The sequence below is a fragment of the Cervus canadensis genome, chromosome 24 (assembly GCF_019320065.1).
Source record: "Cervus canadensis isolate Bull #8, Minnesota chromosome 24, ASM1932006v1, whole genome shotgun sequence".
NCBI lineage: Eukaryota > Metazoa > Chordata > Mammalia > Artiodactyla > Cervidae > Cervus > Cervus canadensis.
Genome location: NC_057409.1, coordinates 38,039,680 through 38,061,794, shown reverse-complemented (window position 1 = coordinate 38,061,794; position 22,115 = coordinate 38,039,680). Strand labels below are relative to the sequence as shown.

General features: G+C 43.4%; 1 protein-coding gene and 1 non-coding gene across 2 annotated transcripts in view; one reads left to right on the top strand and one right to left on the bottom strand.

Moving 5' to 3' along the window:
• Positions 1 to 22,115, bottom strand: part of PLEKHM3 (pleckstrin homology domain containing M3) — a 203,934-nt gene that overhangs the window by 83,153 nt on the left and 98,666 nt on the right. The window contains exon 6 of the mRNA XM_043444821.1: positions 11,607 to 11,670. Coding sequence (XP_043300756.1) covers positions 11,607 to 11,670 — 64 coding nt within the window. The remainder of the gene's footprint in view (positions 1 to 11,606; positions 11,671 to 22,115) is intronic.
• LOC122426957 lies at positions 4,188 to 4,294 on the top strand. The gene has a single exon (XR_006265303.1). It is a non-coding gene; the product is annotated as a U6 spliceosomal RNA (small nuclear RNA).

Here is a 22,115-nt window from a genome sequence, read left to right as displayed (position 1 = left end):
CCGAGTATGGCAGAATATGATGCTGACTTTCAAGGCAAGGTCTCAGAGGTCACTCACAAGCCAGCCATCATGTCATGAGGACACCTGAGCAGCTCATGGAAAGGCCCATGGAAGGAGCAGCAGAGGACTCCCACCAGCAACCAGCACATACTCGCCAGATGGGGCAGTAACCCGCCTTGGAGGGAGGTGGATGATGCGGTCCTGACCCACCAACGTCAGGACTGCAGCCTCCTAACAGACTCCATACCCACAGTGCCCAACTAAACTGCTGGATTCCTGACCCACAGAAACCATGGGAGGCAGCATTTACGTTTAAGTTACTAAGTCTTGGGGTAATTTATTATACAGCACTAGGTAACATATATAATTACACCCCACTAACCAACCAAAGGTATGGCCGGCATTTGTTTCTCTGAACACATGATGGGTTAGTTTTGATCCAAATACTGTCTTGCCTGCTCCCAGTGACTCAAAACATATTTATGTGTGAGGTGGCAGGCTGAGGAGGAGGTTGGGGGGGTGCTGGGGGGAGTCCAATTTCACCTTTAGTAAGAGCCACACTAACCTGACATTCTGTCTTTGTAAACAGGCCCTCACCTAGTCAGTAATACAACTGCTATTTAATAAGTGGGAAACAGCAGCAATAACACAACCCCCCAAATTAACAACACAACGCAGACGGTCAGAAGCCAAAGCAGTCGAGGGGGCCGGGAAACCGGACTCCAGGGAAGTGGCTTCAGCGCTGACTGAGCACCATCCGGTGGTGCGGCTGCATCGTCACCCAGCAGCGGGCTGTTTATACTCGGGGCGGGGGTAGGTTGGAGGGCACGGGTGGCTCACGGTTGGCTTCTGGAATCTTAAATCTCTGAGCTCTTTCTCACCTGGACAACAAGGCTCTCCATCCAGCACTCATCAGTCAGGGCCATTTTTCTCACCTGGTGTCCCCAGAAGCGCAAGCACTGTGCCCCTGGCTAGCCACGTTTTGTGTTGGCGTCCCTGCCCACCGTCCCTAGCCCTCCGCTCGTCGGCGGGCTAGGTGTGTGGCTGCAGTCGGGTGTGGGGCCGGGGTCTGCAGGCAGGCAGTTTTCTCTCGGCAAAGACTAACCAGCTGGTGTAACGACAGCCTGCAATACCACCGTGTTGATCATCTGTGTTAACCCACTCAGCTAATCGGCCCCGACACGAAAACGCCAGCAGTCGTAATCAGCAGGCCTCCGAGGACCAGAGGCCTCAGGGAAGGAGTCAGGAGACCCCGGTTACAGACCTGGCACTTGTCACTTCCCCCTCTCCCCTCCCGCCAGGATCTGAAACCCTGGGAGACCGAACACGCGTTGGGAACTGTTCCCACCTGCTCTCCTGAGAAAGAGTGACTTTCCATTTGCTCTGCTACCAACCTGGCAATCCTTCAAAGAGCGACATTCGGTCCCTTCCCTTCACCGTGAAACATCACGTTCCCTTCAACATGCACTGTTGAAAACCCTCCTTATTTAAATGGCATGATTTGCCTCCCAGATAACTTATGGTTCTCTCTCCTAACTCATTCACTGGTTGGACTGACCCTGATGAAAGTTGCTCACAGAGATTTAGTGATGTTTTAATGGAGGCCTCGTCCCCGTCTTGCCCCAGATTTTATTCAGGAGTTTCTGAAGGCTGTGACGGCTACAGGGGACACAGGTTCTGGCCGTGAAGCAACTCAGGCAAGCTGTCATGCTTTGTTTTTCTGCTGGTTAAATCCCAATGCTCCTAATTAGTTATCCTGTCCGCTAAGGCCTGGGTGGACAATGGCGCGGGGACCAGGGGTGCCGAGAGGCTATGAATACAAGTTCCTCAGGCTCCTGAGGTCTCGGCACCACTGACTGGGTTGTGGGCACCAAGGCGCTGTGTTCCTGGGGGCTGTGGATTCAAAGACGTCAGCCCCTGTGTGAATAAAGGTCATCACCTGTTACTTCTTCGGTGAAAGGGCAGCTGCGCTGGGTGCCCACTCAGGCTCAGCCTTTGTCTGCTGACTCTGTGAATAGCGCCCACAGAGAATAACATTCTCTGATTCTGTATTTGCTTGGTGGGGCAGAGCCGTGCAAAATAACTTGCATACTTCCTCAGAGAAGAATTCGGCCAAGTCTGGTTTTAAAAAATGGCCTCGAAATGCCTTAAACGTCACCTTTTGTGATCATATTCACTAGCAAGAACACACTAGAAAATCTTCATGGTAGGGCTGGCCACCGCTTGTGTGATTTCTTCAGGAGCCAATTCTGACAAATGTTTAGGCCCCAAGGAGGACAATTCCTGAGCTCTGTGGGAATGGGGAACTAGAGAAAAAGCTAACTGAAAAGTCAGTGAGCTGTTCGGGAAGGTTCAGTGTGTCAGAAAATTTGCAACATCGAACAACCTACTGTTGCTCCAATACGTAAAACACTGAGATTTTATTTGCTTTCAGAATTCTGTGCATTGTTTTTACAAAGCAGCATTTCTAACATTGTTTTGTTTACGGGCTTATGTTAAATTAGTTTGTTTGCTTTCCTTTTACGGGGAGAGAGTGCTAATGAGTTCGGGACAGTGTATGTCCATGTGTGTGTATTTATCCATCCATCCATTCATCCATCCATCCATTGTGTCATTTGAACATTCACATGCTCAGTTGCTTAGTATAAGTGTTCACTGCTTTAGCATAAAACAAACAATTCAGACCACCCGAGGCCCCTCTAGGAAGGCAGCAGGCATCTGATTTACCACCCCCCCACCCCATGGCTCTTGAGGGCTATGGGTCCTCTGCTCCAGCACTCTTCCCACTTCACATGTCTTTAGTAAGTACTCCAAAGTTCAGATTCTTCCACCTTTTTTCATAATTAAAACTCACGTATCGGAATTTATCTCCCCTCAGGTATCATTCTGTGCTGTCAACTTAATAAGACAAAAGAATTTGTGCTAAAATAATAATTTACTCCTCTCAGGAAATATATAGGCATACCTCAGAGACACGGTGGGCTCGGTTCCACACCACTGAGATAAAGCAAGTATCATTGTCAAGTGAGTCACATGAATTTTCTGGTTCTCCACTAAACTGCTATTAAGTGTACAAGCATTATGTCTAAAAAAAAAATCACACATCTTAATTAAAAAATACTTTATTAATAAAAAATGCTGATCACTATCTGTCAACGTGCGGTTGCCACCAACCTTCAACTGGTGAAAAACACAATATCTGCAAAGTGTAATAAAATGAAATATGCCTGTGTTTCATATTAGCTAGAATTGCATTGTCTTAAGCTGGACGTAGGGGCTAGTCTGGAAAGTTAGGGCCCAGGGAAGGTGAACAATGGGGAAATCAGTTCTGAGACTGCCCCACAAGAAGTGTGTGTGTGTGTGTGTGTGTGTGTTGGCAGGTGAGGCAGTGAGTGGTGGAGGGAGTGGGTGGGGAAGGGCTGCTCTCACCAACTGCCTCACCCTCGGGATCACGCCGTATCCTTTCTCATGAATCGTGTACAAATGGAATCATTCATTGCTTAACTTACACACGTCCCAAAGGTGAGTAACACCAGAAGAGTTAGTCATTTACATGCATCTTAGGCTTTTGTCAGAACAGCACAGGTAGCCAAAATTTAGAAGTCAAGTCTGACCTTTCCTTTCAGCAAGTAGAAAGAACTTTAGAAGAAGCCTCCTATCACTTACACAGCCCGAGGAATGACATATTAAACCGTGGCTCTGATTTGCTCCTTGAGAGCAGCTAGGATCTAGTGAATGCTAACTTGCATATACTAATGTATTCTACTGATAAAATGTGGGATTTGCTTATCAGTGTTAAAAGAGCCAAAGGGATCTGAGTAAGGAGACGGTTGTCACACATGCAACAGAGGAAGGGGAGAACGAATACAAAAAGCCAAGTATGGAGGGTTATGGGATTGCTTCTGCTGTCCCACTGGGGCGTATCTTTTTGTTGTATTCCTGTTGTAAAGCCTTCCCACGAATCCCCGATAATGCTGGGCAGATTGAAAATAACGAAACACAAGTTCTATTCTACTTTCCTTTCTCAAAGCATCAAACTGGGAAAAAAAATCTCTAAAAAAGCAGCCTTGTTTCCCCATTAAAAACATGCACCAACACTTGTCCATTCATTCTCACATGCTTAAGATAGACATTGCCTGCCAAATCCTTTCCGAGGAACTGCTGTGTTATTTTAAAACACCACTATGGTGCTCACTTCGGCAGCACATATACTAAAATTGGAACGATACAGAGAAGATTAGCATGGCCCCTGCGCAAGGATGACACGCAAATTCATGAAGCGTTCCATATTTTTATGTATTAAGACTTCCGGAATAAATTATAAGGCTTTAAAAAAAAAATAAAAAAATAAAAAAAAAATAAAACACCACTATGCGTTCAAACCTCCTGAAAATTTGTAAGATTTTATTTGAAAAAAAAAATAGCACATTCTGTCAGATTTATATTCAAGGAGCAAAGATCGCATAGTTTTCTAGCAATATCTACTTTACTGAACAGAAATTCATTTGAAATTCCAAACTTCAATGAATAACTCAAGCTGGTGTACCCACCCCATCCCCCAGCTCCTGGGATTCAGAGAGTCTCTGCCCCCATGTTCTGTGCCCTGCTACTAGGACAGGAGAAGTACTTGTTCTGTCTTACATGTTACAAAGCTGTCACTGATTGTTGTGTTGCTTTAGTTGCTAAGTCATCTCTTTTGCAAGCCCATGGACTGTAGCCCACCAGACTCCTTGGTCCATGGGATTTCCCAGGCAAGATTACGAGTGGGCTGCCATTTCCTTCTCCAGGGGATCTTCCTGACCCAGGGATTGAACCTGTATCTCCTGCATTGCAGGTGGATTCTTTACCATCTGAGCCACCTGGGAAGCCCCTGCCACTGATTAGGAATGACTGTGGGAGTTAACTACTACATTTGCCACCCGCTAGTAAAAGCCAGTGAGCAGCTTCTTTACCAGTGAGATAAAAAGACAAGTAAGCCAGAGCAAGAGAAATGTCATATGACATCCCTTATATGTGGAATCTAAAAAGAAATGATACACATGAACTTATTTACAAAACAGACTCACAGACTTAGAAAAGGAACTTATGGTTGCCGGGGGGTGGGGGAAGAATGGGGGGAAGGGATAATTAGGGATGGACACATACACACTACAATATTCAAAATGGATAACCAACAAGGTCCTACTGTATAGCCCAGGGAACTCTGCTCAATGTTATGTGGCAGCCTGGATGGGAGGGGAGTTTGGGGGAGAATGGATTCAGAATGTATGGCTGAGTCTCTTCGCTATCCACCTGAAAATATCAAAACATTGCTAATCAGCTATTATTGTTGTTGCTCAGTTGCCCAGTCATGTCCGACACTTTGCGACCCCATGGACTGCAGCACGCCAGGCTTCCCTGTCCTTCACCATCTCCTGAAGTTTGCCCAAGTTCATGTCCATTGCAATGGTGATGCCATCCAGCCATCTCATCCTCTGATGCCCTCTTCTTCTGCCCTCAATCTTTTCCAGCATATCCAATATACTGGATTATATCCAGTTATACGCCAATACAAAATAAATGGTTAAAAAAAAAAGACAAGGATTTGGCACTGTCATAAGCTACAAATGGTGCCAATAATTGGCAACACCACTCACTGGCCAGTGGGCAGGTGATTCAAGTACCCAGAACAACTAGAGGAAGTCTCATTTGCTGAGGAGTGTCAGTTCGTGCTATTTATTTCCCATGTTCAAGTGTACAAAAGTAGACAGAGTGCATGCAAAGAGACCAATGACTTCAAATACTAAGAAGAGGGGGCAATTTTTTCTTGAGTGTAATATCAGAGGCATTAAGGGAGTTTGAAATCTGCTGATTTGCTGAAGTGAATCTAGCTGCTAAAACTTTGGGGACTATTACTTATAAACATGAAAACAGTGAGGAAGAAAAAGGTTGCACATTTTTTGATACCACAATTCTTTCAGTGTCTTTAGTTAGGGTGGTAGCATTGCGTGCTGTATTATTTTAAGATTTTTGGATATATACTTAAATTATAAATCCCCTTTCATCATGTTTATTCAATTTTTACCTTTCTTTTTCTCTCTGGAGAGGAAGATATTTACAATTTGTTTTTTAAATAAAAGCTAACGGGAAAACTCAAATTCACTTCAGAGAAATTTGTAGAAAGGAATCTTGGCCCTTAGGAAGGATACTTATGTTGACATTTGTAGTCGTGGTTCAGTCGCTAAGTTGCATCTGACTCTTGGAACCCCGTGGACTGTACCCTGCCAGGCTCCTCTGTCCATGGGATTTTCCAGGCAAGAATAGTGGACTGGGTTGCCATTTCCATTATTCAAGATTAATTCTTCAGTTACTTACTTGAGTTTCTTCCTCTCCCTTGCAAAATTTATAAACTGAAATTCATTTTTCTACAGTCATTTCCCTTGATAGAAGAGACACTTTTATTTGTTGTTCCATTGCTAAGTCGTGTCCTACTCTCTGTGAGCCCATGAACTGCAGCATGCCAGGCTTCCCTGTCCATCACCATCTTCTGGAGTTTGCTCAAACTCGTGTCCATTGATTTGATGATGGTCTTCCAACCATCTCATCCTCTGTCGCCTCGTTCTCTTCCTGCCCTCAATCTTTCCCAGCATCCGTGTCTTTTCCAATAAGTCAGCTCTGCGCATCCGGTAGCCAAAGTATTGGAGCTTCAGCTTCAGCATCAGTCCTTCCAATGAATATTCAGGGTTGATTTCCTTTAGGATTGACTGGTGTGATCTCCTTGCTGTCCAAGGATGCTTTTACAGAGACCTTTATTTTAGGAGTGAGGATGGGAATTGAATGGAGGAAATAACTTACTCTGAAACTCCTGAAGCTGACTTGAAAGAGGGTGGCATAGCACCCAGACAGAGGGGGAAATGGTACAGGACGATCTGGGGCTGGCAGCTCGGTTAGTGAGGTAGGATATCCTGCTATGTCTGACATGCACTGTCACAAAGCAGTAATATTTTTTCCCCATTCTTGTGTTTACTTCTCTTATCTATTTGCAAGAACAGTTCAGATTCAGAAAACAGACCAGACATTTACTCTGAAACCAAGGGAAGATGGGGCAGAGGTTTCCTTCAGTACTGATAGCCTGGATGTAGATAGATCAAAAGCTAAATCCAATTTAACCCACCTCAGGCAGAAAAAGTAATTGAATTAAACTTCCTCTCAATATGATAGGTTTGGAGATCTTAAAGCCAGGCACAAAGAACCAGGTTAGAGTGAACTGTGGAGTAAACAGACGCATGGAGCTCTGGCCACCCCCGCTGACAGGGAGTTTGATAAGCTGTTGATTGCCTCTACTGCTTTACGATGGAGGCTGAAACTGATTAAGCTGCTTATGGGGCTCTGAGGCTAACAGTCTGGCCCACCAAGAATACCACTGCCACTGATTTAGGTAAGCTGGTTGGCATTGTATGGTTTGATTATTACAAGGGGGAAAAAAAAGAAAAAAGACAGCAGGGTATAAGAGAGCTTTTTAAAAGAGAAAGCTTTATTATACCAAATAGCTACACTACTTTGACACCCCAAAATGAATATGGAATTACTGATTCTTCCTCTTCATCTGGTATCAAAACTTGTTTTTGAAAGGCTTCCTCAAAAAGTACTCACTTTGGAGCCTACTCATTCCATTTCCAACCACCTTTACAAGAATACACCACCGGTGCCTTTAAACTCACTTCTCCAGTGCCAAGAGTCTGGGTCCTTAGATCACTGATCCTGATCCTAGAAATACATAGGTGTACACTGGGTCTTGTAACCAATTCCTCCCCGTGAATACCACTGGGCAATCACAATTAAAACTGCATCTCTTTCCACAGCAGCCAGCAGATCACCGTTTGATTATGTGGTAAAGGGTAGCAGGACTGAAGGGGTGGGGAGAGCTGGTAGGCGCAAATAGATTTAAGTTGGATGCACAAGTGAAAATCAAAACCCTCGTGTCCTCTCAGCCCTCTCTAATAAACACTCTAAAACTATTCCTACCATTAAAGTAAGTTGCCTACCTCTGGGGGAGCAAAATCAACAACAACAACAACAACAAACATAAAATCCTTGAGGTGAAATCACATTTCAAGGTTTTATTTGTTTTTCAGGTCTTGAAAATGAGTGAAGGATTTGAACACAGATTAAGTTGACCTTCTTTCTTCGGGGCAAAACAACAAAGAAAAGAACTGAATCACAGCAGTTTGATATGTTCTGAAGGTTGTCACAGTTACTACTATTATTATTATTATATAATAGACCAGGAGCTGACTGTGGCTCAGATCATGAACTCCTTATTGACAAATTCAGGCTTAAATTGAAGAAAGTAGGGAAAAGCACTAGACCATTCAGGTATGACCTATATCAAATCCCTTATGATTATACAGTGGAAATGAGAAATAGGTTTAAGGGACTAGATCCGATAGAGTGCCTCATGAACTATGGACAGAGGTTCGTGACACTGTACAGGAGACAGGGATCAAGACCATCCCCAAGAAAAAGAAATGCAAAAAAAGCAAAATGGCTCTCTGAGGAGGCCTTACAAATAGCTGTGAAAAGAAGAAAAGTGAAAAGCAAAGGAGAAAAGTGAAGATTTACCCATTTGAAAGCAGAGTTCCAAAGAATAGCAAGGAGAGATAAGAAAGTCTTCCTCAGGGATCAATGCAAAGAAATAGAGGAAAACAATAGAATGGGAAAGACGAGATCTCTTCAAGAAAATTAGAGATACCAAGGGAACATATCATGCAAAGATGGGCTCAATAAAGGACAGAAATGGTATGGACCTAACAGAAGAAGATATTAAGAACTGTGTATTAAGAATACACAGAAGAACTGTACAAAAAAGATCTTCACAACTCAGATAATCACGACAGTGTGATAACTCACCTAGAGCCAGACATGCTGTAATGTGAAGTCAAGTGGGCCTTAGGAAGCATCACTACAAACAAAGCTAGTGGAGGTGATGGAATTCCAGTTGAGCTATTTCAAATCCTAAAAGATGATGCTATGAAAGTGCTGCACTCAATATGTCAGCAAATTTGGAAAACTCAGCAATGGTCACAGGACTGGAAAAGGTCAGTTTTCATTCCAATCCCAAAGAAAGGCAATCCCAAAGAATGTTCAAACTACCACTTAATTGCACTCATCTCACACGCTAATAAAGTAATGTTCAAAATTCTCCAAGCCAGGCTTCAGCAATACGTGAACTGTGAACTCCCAGATGTTCAAGCTGGTTTTAGAAAAGACAGAGGAACCAGAGATCAAATTGCTAACACTTGTTGGATCATTGAAAAAGCAAGAGAGTTCCAGAAAAACATCTATTTCTGCTTTATTGACTATTCCAAAGCCTTTGACTGTGTGGATCACAATAGACTGTGGAAAATTCTGAAAGAGATGGGGATACCAGACCACCTGACCTGCCTCTTGAGAAACCTGTATGCAGGTCAGGAAGCAACAGTTAGAACTGGACATGGAACAACAGACTGGTTCCAAATAGGAAAAGGAGTACATCAGGGCTGTATACTGTCACCCTGCTTATTTAACTTATATGCAGAGTACATCATGAGAAACGCTGGGCTGGATGAAGCACAAGCTGGAATCAAGATTGCTGGGAGAAATATCAATAACCTCAGATATGCAGATGACACCACCCTTATGGCAGAAAGTGAGGAAGAACTAAAGAGCCTCTTGATGAAAGTGAAAGAGGAGAGTGAAAAAGTTGGTTTAAAGCTCAACATTCAGACAACTAAGATCATGGCATCTGGTCCCATCACTTCATGGCAAATAGATGGGGAAACAGTGGAAACAGTGGCTGGCTTTATGTTTTTTTTTTTCTGGCTCCAAAATCACTGCAGATGGTGATCACAGCCATGAAATTAAAAGACACTTACTCCTTGGAAGGAAAGTTATGACCAACCTAGACAGCATATTAAAAAGCAGAGACATTACTTTGCCAACAAAGGTCTGTCTAGTCAAGGCTATGGTTTTTCCAGTGGTCATGTATGGATGTGAGAGTTGGACTATAAAGAAAGCTTAGCACCAAAGAATTGATGCTTTTGAACTGTGGTGTTGGAGAAGACTCTTGAGAGTCCCTTGGACTGCAAGGAGATCCAACCAGTCCATCCGAAAGGAGATCAGTCCTGAGTGTTCATTGGAAGGACTGATGTTGAAGCTGAAACTCCAATACTTTGGCCACGTGATGCAAAAAGCTGACTCATTGGAAAAGACCCTGATGCTGGGAAAGATTGAAGATGGGAGGAGAAGGGGATGATAGAGGATGTGATGGTTGGATGGCAGCACCAACTCAATGGACATGAGTTTGGGTAAAGTCCGGGAGTTGGTGATGGACAGGGAGTCCTGGCGTGCTGCAGTCCATGGGGTTGCAAAGAGTCAGACTTGACTGAGCGACTGAACTGAACTGATTATTATTATGTAATTGACTCTTGAAGAATCCAGAAAATATGGAAAAGAAAGCAAGGTTTTCATGTAGCATCTCAAAATTTGTTAGAGAATGAGCTGTTGATTTAAATGATTAAGCAAAGCCTAAGATATTCAGAACTTTGGGTTGGTTTTCTTCCTGGCTGTTAACTTAGTCAATCATTGAAAGGATATACGTACACTAATAAAAGTATAGAAAGATGATTTTTACTCGTACATGCTCTGTTCTGTTTTTTTTTTTAAAGTAACATCATCCAACTGTTTGGCTTGAACACAAGTCAGAGTTTAATATATTCATTGTCCTTGATGTCTTTTTTCCTTGTACAATTTTTTTTTACTGATTCAATTCACCTACCATAAAATTCACTCTTTTGAAGTATACAATTCACTAGCTTTTAGTACAGTTACAAAGTTGTGCAACCATCACAACTAATTCCAGACGTTTTCATCATCCCCAAAGGAAGCCCCACACCATCGGCAGCCACTCCTCACCCCATGGTTTGTCCTAGGCACTGGCAATGACTCACCTTCTTTGTCTCTAAGGATTGGCCTCTTTTGGACATTCTAAGAAAAGTCTACATAAAATAAGGACCATAAATATGTATCCTTTTCTGTCTGGCTTCTTTCAGCATGATGTTCTCAATGAATGTACCCTTCATTCCTTTTTATGTCCAAATACTATTGCTTTAAGGGGATATACAACATTTTTTTAATCCATTCATTAGCTAATGAACACTCAAGTTGTTGCCATTTTTTAGCTGTCATGAATAATGATGTTTGAACACTCCCGTACAAGTTTTTATGTGGACATATGTTTTCAGTTCTCTAGGGTATGTGCCTAGGAGTGGAATGGCTGGCTCACAGGGAAACTCTACATTTAACTTTTCAAGGGATTGCCCAACTATTTTCCTAAGTGGCTGCACCACTTACCCTTCCTACCAGCAAGTGTACGAGAGCTCCAGTTTCTCTAAATCTTAGTCAGCATTTCTTATTGTCCTATAATATCTTTTTACATTAAGTTTTCTCATTCTGAATAGACAATAATTATCTGGGCTTGTCAATATAACTACACCAATGATGGGAGAATTCGGTAACCAAGAACACAGTCAACAAAAACACGTCCCCAGGGAGGAAACAGACATGAAATGGCCCCATGAAGTGCTTACCTGCTGCAGATCTGCGAGGGAATACAGGTGGATCTGTTGAAGGAGGTATTCTCTGGGGAAAATTCTGAAAACAAGGACAGAAACACAAATTGTGGTACTGCCACAAAACACTTTTTCTGAGAAGTTTCTAAGTTCTCATTCAAGAATCCCTTTCCACCTAATAATTCCTCCTTCCCACATCCTCTGAGAAACATATAATAATACCTTTTTCCAGGTATTTTTCTTTCTAACACAGATACCAAAGAGGAAGTAAAAGTGTGATCTTTGATTTATGAGGTACTCTAAGATGCTAGGAGTACAGCGCAGTGGTCCAGGCCTGAGGACCAGAGCGCGAGGCTTCCTGCACCAGCTCTGGTCCGGAAAGGTGCGTCATCTCAGGCAAGTCCTAAAACCCATGTAGCTTCAGAGTCTTCATTGTTTAATGAAGATGACTGAACTCGGTATCTTAAATATCTTTCCAGCTCTATTATTCTATGTCTAAATGAACAGACTGTGGAGTTGAGAAAATCAACTAGAGTAGCAACCTGTGTGTCTTTTTCTAGAGGCTCCTGTGGCTTTCATTAGTGGGGATGGTGGTGCCAGACCTCCCATTAATGAACTATCCTCTCACATGTATAGTGATGAGCTTTGGAGACCAGGTATGGATGGAAATAATTGGACAGAATATTTCAAGTTGAGGCTCCCTGACAAAGCCCAATATCTTTAGATGCTGTCAGTTCATGGCATCTGGAAAAGGGACAGTGAGTGAACATGAAAAAAAAAATGAATTAGGGACAAGTATATAGATACCAAAGCATAGATGGCTAGAAAACACAACATACACAGACACACACACACACACACACACACACACACGCTCATATAAAACAAAACGCACAGTGCTAGCATTTTCTGTCTTTGCCTTAGGATACAAGAAAATTGCATAGAACCACCCAAATGAAAGAAACCATCAACTTAACAAACGTTTATGATGATCTACTATATGCCAAGCACTGTGCCAGGCACTGGAAGACAGTTAACAGTCCCAGTATCAGAGCTCAAGGAGCATAAAGTCAAGTGAGGGAAAGATCATAAGCTGTTAATTACAACATGGTGACTGGATGTAAGAGCTATGCATGGGGTACGTACTTTTAGATTGGTCCAGCATGGTAGGTGCCCACCTTGGCTGTCTATTAGAATTACTTGGGAGCTTTTAGACAATAATAGGGCATAAGAATCAGTAGAACCCAGAAATTAGTCTTAGAACAAAAACTCTCCTGGTGATTAGAGCAGCCAAGGTTTAGAAACCACGGGTCCAATACCTAGCTCATTGGGGAGTTCATTATTCAGTCTTTCAATTAAGTGCGCATTACTGGACAAATCCTAGAGATTAAATCCTTCATCCTTCCATTCATCTTTCTATCCATTCGATTCTGATTAAGCACAGTTATGTGCCAGCTACTGTACTAGGCCACTGAAGACAGAAAGGGCATTGAACCAATGAGAAAAAGCCCCCGGCAGGGAGGCCCCCGATAGGCATTTTGTGTTAATAGTTCCGCTCTCTCCTAGGAAGAATGATCGATTCTGAAGAATTCTGCTGAAAATCCCTGTTTCATCCACAGAGAGATAACAGACCAGTGAGTGACGGTCCTTGTCTCTGAAGAACAGGATTCACTTCCTGAGGCTGGGATCCCTTCAACTCGGATGGTTTGGGGCTGCACATGTGACAGGAGGCGGCATGCAGTCCCTGCCCAGCTGGGAAGGGTGCAGGGGAGGTGCTCAGCCCCTCCATGTGGGATGAAGCTTTCCTACTGAGAGGCCCCAGTTCACACACATATGGTACAGAGATCGTCAAGAGGCCTGTTCCTCATGACCCCTACAGGGTTAACAATGAGAAGAGCCTGCTTTGGGTGTGGCCCTCAATAAACATCTCATTTTGGTTCTCACAACAGCCCCATGTGGTAGGCACCACCTCCATTTGACATAAGCGGAAACTGAGGCTCAGAGGCAAAGACTATTTTGCCCAGTGTCATAGAGCTGGGCTTCAAGGCCAGGACTTTCTGACTCCAAAGGCCGGTGCTTCCTCTACTTTCCTGGAGATAAGGATGGAAGAATGAGAGAGGCGGGTACGAACTGTCTATTTAGCTGTATAATACATTGCTCTTCTGGGTAGGTACTTATTACTGTTGAGGCCAGCAGCAATATAGCCCAATTGTTACTTTTTAAAAGAAGGAAAGTGACACTGATGTGCTGGGTCATGCCCTCTTCCTGAAGGCAGTGGGGAGGGTGGCAAGACTGCAGGCAGGGACAGCCCTGACCAGGCGCCTGTGGCCCAGGGTGACCGCAAGGCGAAAGGAAAGGGGTGAGTGCATAGACACAAGAGGCCCTTTGGGAGGACTGACCACACGTCGAATGGGTGAAAAAGGAGGAAGGAACTGCAGGTGATTCTAAGATACCTAGCTGGGATGTCAGGATAGTGATGTCACTGGCCAGCACGGGGCAGGCTGCTGGGGGATGGGATAAAGCATTGAGATTTATCTGTGCGGAACAGCAAGTGCTTGTGCTGGGGAGGGCAAGTGCGGCCCTGGGGGATGTGGGGCTGAGAGATGTGGGAGAGCCAGGGGCACTTCTGACATCAGCACAGAAGCTTTGGGAACGGGCGGAGGCCGGGGGGAATGGATCTCGGAGGAAACCGAATAGGAGGAGGCTTGGTATGAACAGGGGTTGTTTTATTTTGTCTATCTTACAAAGCCTAGAAGTATGTGAAGTACACTTTGGTAGTCTGCAATTTTTCTCATGCTTGAAAAACTGTTTTGAAAAGAACCAGGATGTTCACATGTACTTGATTTCCCAATACAGCCTCCCTTTGTGAAATGTTTGTGCCCTTATACCCATTATCTGTCTTCCCCTAATCTTACACAACCGTGAACCATGGTTCATTGATAAAATGAAGAAATGAACAATTATGTAAATCAGACCGTATTCAGTGAAACCAACTGTTTCACTAATGTCCTTTTTCTCCTCAAGGGCCTAATCTAGAATACAAGATTACATTTAGATATTTTTAAATATATATAAACACCTGCAAGTTGAGACCCAAACACATGTGCAGAGAAGCAAACCTAGTATGCAGTCTTTCTGTGGGATCACTAGGGCAGCAGAATATGGTCATCTAATATGGGGACAAAGGATGTTTGAGTGTAACTGAATGGGAGGAATTATCTTTTTCAGAGGCAACTGCTTCGTAATGAAGTCCCTTAAATAAAATGAAAGCATGTGCCAGCAGTGCTGAGAAAAAGAGACAGAGTGAACTGAACAAGTAGGCTGGAAACTCATTTCAAGGTGAGCTCCTGCCTTTTCTCTTGGTTGGAACACATGAAGGTCAGCCGGAGAAAATGTTAGAAGGAAGGTGACTGAAATGAACCCTAGCACGGTAGCATATCGTTACTGTTTTGCTACTTAGAGTTCTTCTCTAAAATCCTTAAACTCCCACAACTGAGAGTATATAGGATGTAAGAATCAATCACAAATTTACAAGTGAAATCACACTGGCTTACCCTTACTGGAGAACTACAGTCAGTCGGTGATCCAGTCAACAAACACTACTGAGAGCCTAAAATGAGCCAGGTGTTGTGCTAAGGGCTGGAGATGGATATGTTCAATGAACACAGCTGATGAGCAACAAAGAGGATTTCTACTTTCTCCACTCTAGGTGGGTCCTCACTGCCTCCAAACACTGTTCATTCTTCTCACAATAACTAACCAACTTTGGGCACAGTGGTCTCTCATACTCCTTTACCATGATTTGTATACAGCTAAAGTGAGCTATGTGTTGTTTCTGTGTGTAAATATATTCCATATATTTATTTTCTCTTTCCCTCTGGAAGAAATTCTCAGCCCTTCCAGAAGCACAGTATTGGCTGTCTCCTCTTTGGCACTCTTCAGTGTCTAATACTAATAATTTACAAGAGTTCAGTCCTAATGACACAAAGAACTGGAAAATGCAATATACACAGAAAAGAAAAAGGAACTAGAGGAGATGTTGTGTCTAAGAGATTTAGTGGTGGCCATAAAAAATACAGACTTTTAAGACAGATAATGCCAGTCAGCTTTTCTTCTCCATGAGGATGGAAATTATATCAAGAAAGCATTGAAGTCAAATATGAGAATAAATTTCCTGAGAGGAAAGGCAGCGTGGCATTAAAATGTGTCTTTCTTAATGTAAATAAACACTTTTTAATGTACATAAAAGAAGAAAAAGATTTATTTAAAGGGAGGGACTTGCTTTTCTGCTTAGAGGGGAGAAGGGTTTCAAAGGTGGGCTCAGAGAACCCCATCAGTTTGTTCCTCTTTCTCATTGCCCGCGTCTTCAAGGCAGACTGAATTGGTAAGACATTCTCTGAATATCTTCTTTTTAAAAATTTTTATTCAGTTTGTAAAGGTTACCTTCCATTTACAGTTATTGCAGTGCTCGCTTTGGCGGCACATATACTAAAACTGGAACGATACAGGTATTGCAAAATACTGGCTATATTCCCCATGTTGTACAATACATCCTGGAGCCTGTCTTACATCTGAGCGTTTGTACCTCCCATTCCCCCACCCTACATTGCTGCCCCCCTCCCGAGCTGGTAACCACTCGTTCCTTCTCTATATCTGCGGGTCTGCTGCTGCTTTGTTATATTCACCAGTTTGCTGTATTTTTTTGATTCCACACATAAGTGATATCACACAGTGTCTGTCTTTCTTGGGATATTTTCTTTAGGCTGATGTCCTCAGGGGAAGTGCAGGGCAAATAAGGACATGAAAGCCAAGCCCAGAAAAAGCAAGGGCAACTTCCTGTTTGGGGGATGCCAAGGGCTTCCCCCCATGGCGGCTTCGGTGTACAAGGTGGCCCGGCTGATGGGAGCTCTTTAGGGAACGGATGGAACAAGTGGGACCTCCCAGGGGTAAGTTATGGAAGAGCTGGTGGAGAAGTCGCAGGCCCGAGGTGTACTTGGGGAGCATCATAGGGCTCTGCAGGGGACACAGCCACTTCAGGGAGAGCCGGGGAAGCCGCTCCCGTTCGGGAGGCAAAGTTTGGCTCCTCCTTGAGAGGCATGGCAGCACTGATTTTATAACTTTACTATTCATGTGCTCAATACAGAATGAATGGTCATTGACGTTTTTTGGTCAGAAAACAACTTGTGATCACCATATGGCGCAGGAATTCAATGCAAATGAAGTTCAGTCTTATGACCTCTGTGACTTGCCACCGTGGTGAAGAATCTAAAATCAGCACACATTTTCACTGTAATAAGCAGGTGCTGGGTATACACGGGACAGGAAATTTGGAGAAGACATAGTTTTTTCCCCTCTGATACCTACAAATAAGTGAGATAAACAGACAAGTAAGCAGATAACTCCAGCTCCAGCATGGAGTGCATAGGTGAGCGAGCCTGCAGGACGCCTGGTCAGGAAAAGCCTCAGAACCAACAGGTCAGAATCCACATGAAGGAGTGGAAGGGCGGGTATTCCAGGTCAGAGGGGGCTGTGTGGGTAGGACAAGCCTCGTTCTCTCAGGGAACAAGCTCTATATGTGTACGTGTGTGTATGTGCCCGTGCTGGGAACCAGGGTACTGCAAGGTGTGAGCTTGGAAAGTGCACAGCCAGACATGACAGAGCTTAGATGCCTGGAGCACAGTCTACCCCCGAAGAGATGAGAGCCACAGGAGCGCCTCAAGCAAGAGAAAGACAGCATTCGATTTGTGCCTGTGTTGTTGCCGTTCTCACTAACTTGTGCCCGACCCCATGGATTTCAGCACGCCAGCCTTCCCTGTCCTTCACTATCTCCTGGAGTTTGCTCAAACTCATTCTTTGTGCCCATGAAAGTTCATTGACAGCAGAAGGGGAAAGAGACTAAAGAGATGGGACGATTTTGGGGGTAAACTAGCTGAGAAATGATGGGAGCCTGAACAGAATTTAGATAGTCACCCTTGGGTTGGAGAGAAAGGGAGCCTACCACAGACAGATTTCTGCAGCACCATCCACATGCCATGCAGACTAACAGGAAATGGAAGCCAGGAAGGAGCCTGGCACTGCTCATGGTAAATGGAAGCTGGTAAGTGGAATTCCATTCACTGACACAGGAACAAGGAAGAGGAGTTGGCCATGAGGAGAAAAGGAAGCTCAGCGGTCGGGGAAGAGGTCTGGAACTGTCTGTGGAATGTCCAAGCGGAGTCATCACATATCCAGAGAGGAGAGCTGTGTGCCTACAGGTGAAGACACGCAAATGAGGAACAACCCAGGACAGCACACTAGAGCAACAGAAAAGACGGGACGCTGGCAAAGCAGCACTATTGCAAGAATAGTAGGAAGCTGCAAAGGAGCAGTCTGATAGGAGAAAAAGCAGAAGCGCCAACACCCAGGAAGCCAAAGGAAGAGAGAATTTTAAGGACAAAAAGGGTCAACGGCATCAGAGGCCTGGAGAGGTCAAATAACCCAGGAAAGACACTCACGAGGCCTGAAAAGTGCCTGCTGGATTTGGCAACGTGGAATTCATTAGTGACCTCGGGAGGAAGAAGGACACCAGACTGCAGAGGGGCGAAGGACTGTGGATTATTCTTTTAAGAAACTCACTTTAAAGGAGAGAAACTGGGCCATAGCTACAGAAGGATGCAGGACTAAGAAAGGATTCTTTTCTTAGAGATGGAAGCCACTTGGGCATATTCACGTGCTAATATTGAAGAAGCCAGTGCAGAATCAGAAGCTACTGAGAGAAAAGTGGGAAAAATGATAGCCTGAGCCTGGAAAGGCCTAGAGGAAATGGGACATGGACCCCACTAGGAGCTCTTCTAAATAAACGTTTGCCATGTGTGAGGGTGCATGTACATACACACACTCTTTTCTTCACTGAAATGCTTCAAGTTTCTACTAAGACTTTATGTGAAACATAATTACTGATTTCCCCAAGGTTCCCTCCAGACTTCAACATACTAGGAACGGAAATCTACAAATCAACTGAAGGTTGTCTGACTTGGCAGTGCTTCGGTAACCAGCCTCTCTGCTGCAGGAGGGTGCGGCCTTTGATTTCTGGGGAGGAAGCCGTGTTGAGGGTTTTCTGTGCAGTAAGTGATCTCACTGTACTGCCGGCCTAGTCATCACCAGGTCAGACAGCATTTCACCAGCAGGCTAAGCGTGACGACAGCCCCTGCTCATGCCAACGTAACTGTCCCGACACCAGAGCCGGAGGACAAACATCATAAGGAGAGTCAGCTCCACGCCTCACTCACCGACTCAGGGAAAACGGCATCGCTGGCAGGTGGCACCGTCAAGTTCTCTGATACCAAAGGACAGTGAGGAAACCTGCTGAAGGATCATGGAAACCAACCAGCCCAACTGTTTCTCGTGCCAACTACTTCTATTTTATCACCTTTAGAATTTCCTGACATACTGAGCAGGTAAGTCAGGCTTCATTTACAGATTGTTCCAGTGAGCAAGGTGAGAAAAGATTAAAAGGGAAAAAAGGTCATGAATGATTCAGATCTCTTATATTATATAGGTGGCACCTGGGGTTAAAAATGCAGAAATAATGGCCTATGAAATCAAAGGCAGGAGTCTAGATAAAACAAGTAGGGAGTCCTCTTCTATTTTGTACCAGGACACTGAGTCAAACACATCAAGACTCATTTAACCTGACTAATTTCTGAGGACTTCAACTCAGTTTCCACTGAGCCCTGATGCTCATGAAAGAAAAGGGACTTAGTCAGGCCCTGAAGTAGGCACACCCTTTGCGGGATTTGATAGATTTAGTGATATCGCCATATCCCTAAAACTCAGTTCTTTGAGCTGCATCACTGGCATTAAAAACCCGATGATTAAAATGAAAATATCTTAACACATGTAACAGATATGCTTTAAAGACTCATCTCACATAGGGTGAGGGGAAGGAGCAGGTGAGACAAATGGAGAGAGCAGCATTGAAATACATACATTACCATTTATAAAATCAGATAGCCAGTGAAAATCTGCTGTATAACGCAGGGAGCTCAACACTGGTGCTCTGTGACAGCCTCGAGGGGTGGAATGGGGTGGGAGGTCCAAGAAGGAGGGGACATACGTGTATCTATGGCTGATTCACAGCAGAAACCAACACGATCATGTAAGACAATTATCCTCCAGTTAAAAATAAATCAGTTAGAACTTCCCTGGTGGTCCAATGGCTAAGACTCCACTCTCCCAATAGAAGGGCCTGGGTTTGAGCCCTAGTCAAGGAAGATTTCCCATGCCACAACTAAGACCCAGAGCAGCCAAATAAATAAATATTTTAAAAATAAGTAAGTTAAAAAACAGACTCATCTCCCTCCCTGCTTTCATATGTATCTCTGTCTCTCCATCACTCTCTCTCTCTTAAATACACACGCACACATACACAAAATAAAAAAGACAACACCAAGGGAAAATCTCCAATTTTGATTCTAAACCGTAGGGATCTAAAGAAAGATCATGTGTAGAAGTGCATAAGGAGTAATTTAGAAAGGAAAACCACTCATTCCTAAAGTATTACTGTGTTTTCCAAGAGTTGGTGCTCCAGGTGAGGTAATTTATACGGAATGGAGAGGGTTGCAGCATTTTTCCTTTGGAGGGCACACATACCCACACCGAAATCAGCAAAAAGCACGGTGAAATATTCCCAGGGAGATGCAATTTGGTGTTCTTGATATGAGCTACAAATGTTTCCCGAAATAGTTACATTAGACTGGATATGGACAGGACTCTTATGTCCAGCCATGCTCCCAGCTAATGGAAGAACAATTTTAAATCAAAGGCAGATATTGCGATACCCATCCATGTGGAAGAAACAAGCTTCAATCATTTCTCTAGATACTTCATTTTGCTAATCTCATTGGTTGAAAAAGTAGCAAGATTGCATCAGATATTATATCTTGGCAGACAGGTATAGGAAAAAAGGGTCTCTTTTACATGTTCATTCAGAAACTGTGCCTAAGTTTCTTCGATCTAAAGCCTGGAGTAGACATACTTGGGAAGTAATTTGGGTTGTTATTATTCTGGGGTCTGATTATAAAAGTGATAGATTATATCATACTATAGATCCAAGCTCAAATTCCTATGGTATGCCACAATTCCAAGAATATAACACTTTTTCTGCCATGAGTTTTATTTTTTTGTCATCTCTTGGAATATGATTGTTGATGATCTACAGATTTCATTTAATCTCAGAATAAGATAAAATCACTTTTTAACTTGCTATGGATTTCTCATTAAATAAAAAGTTCTGTGTACATTGTAGTAAAATTAATATATAACTTGCCAGAGCTCCTTTCTCAAAGCTTATTAATGTTTTAGTTTTGAATGATGGCTTTGCAGACAGTCTGTAGCTCCTTTTTAGAGTACTGATACTAGCACATATATATATGATTTGCTGAATGAGATCTCTGGGGAAAAACGAGGGGAGGGGAGGGGCTCAGGAGATGAGGCGCTTAGCTGACTTGAAAACTTTGGTTCTTCAAGTCATTCAACAGAAAAGAAATTCTTGAAGGAAACTGAAAATGGCTGCTTTCAAAAACTACCAAAATAACATTTTGTGTTTTAGTAGGTTTTGAGTCTCGATAGATTCGCATAGCTAGTCTGTTGAGAGGAAAGCCCCAAAGACACTTTTAACTAGCTAACTTAAAAACTAGCCACAAAGTCTAGGCAATATTAAATCTTACAGAGAGCATAAACAGCTGTGTTCATTTACTGGGCTTAAAGAATGTGTTATCTATAAATTTGAAGTGCTAATAATCTCTGATCTTTAATGAGACTAATTTCGTGATAATGTTGCAGCTAAAATGCGCTCAACCTTCTAAAATCCAGTATTAACCAGATTTTGGCTAATGATCGGTTGTACATTTGGATCTTAGATTTTGGCTATAGACACTCCTCATTTGCAGTTCAGAGACATAGCAAGTCAAGTCTGTGTAGACTGTGTTTTAAGAACGAGGCTGCCAGAGGAGACATTAAGTGTATTCAAGTCACAAGAGCATGCAATCTTTTCTCTCTGTAACAGATAATCCCGCTACCTAATATGTCTGACTTACTGGGAGGTAGAGAGATGAGGAGCTGTTGCTATGAAATGATCTCTTTCAGCTCATGTAATCTTTTGTTGGGCACACCGAATAATATCCTCATATACTTCTAAGATTGAGGATGCATCAGAATGTTCACACATCAAAATACCATTTTCACTCAGAGATTCATGATGCTTTAGACAAATATTTACTGGCATAAAAAGATGTTCACAATATACTAAGCAAAATGACTGGGTTAAAAGTAGTATGTACAGTGGTGGTCGGTGGTGGCTTTAGTTGCTAAGTCATGTCCAACTCTTTAAGACCCCATGGACTCTAGCCCACTAGGCTCCTCTGTCCATGGAATTTTCTAAGCAAGAATACTGGAGTGGGTAGCCACTCCTTCCCCAAGGGATCTTCCTGACCCGGGGGTTGAACCCAAGTCTCTGGTGTCTCTGCATTGGCAGGCAGTGTTTTTGCC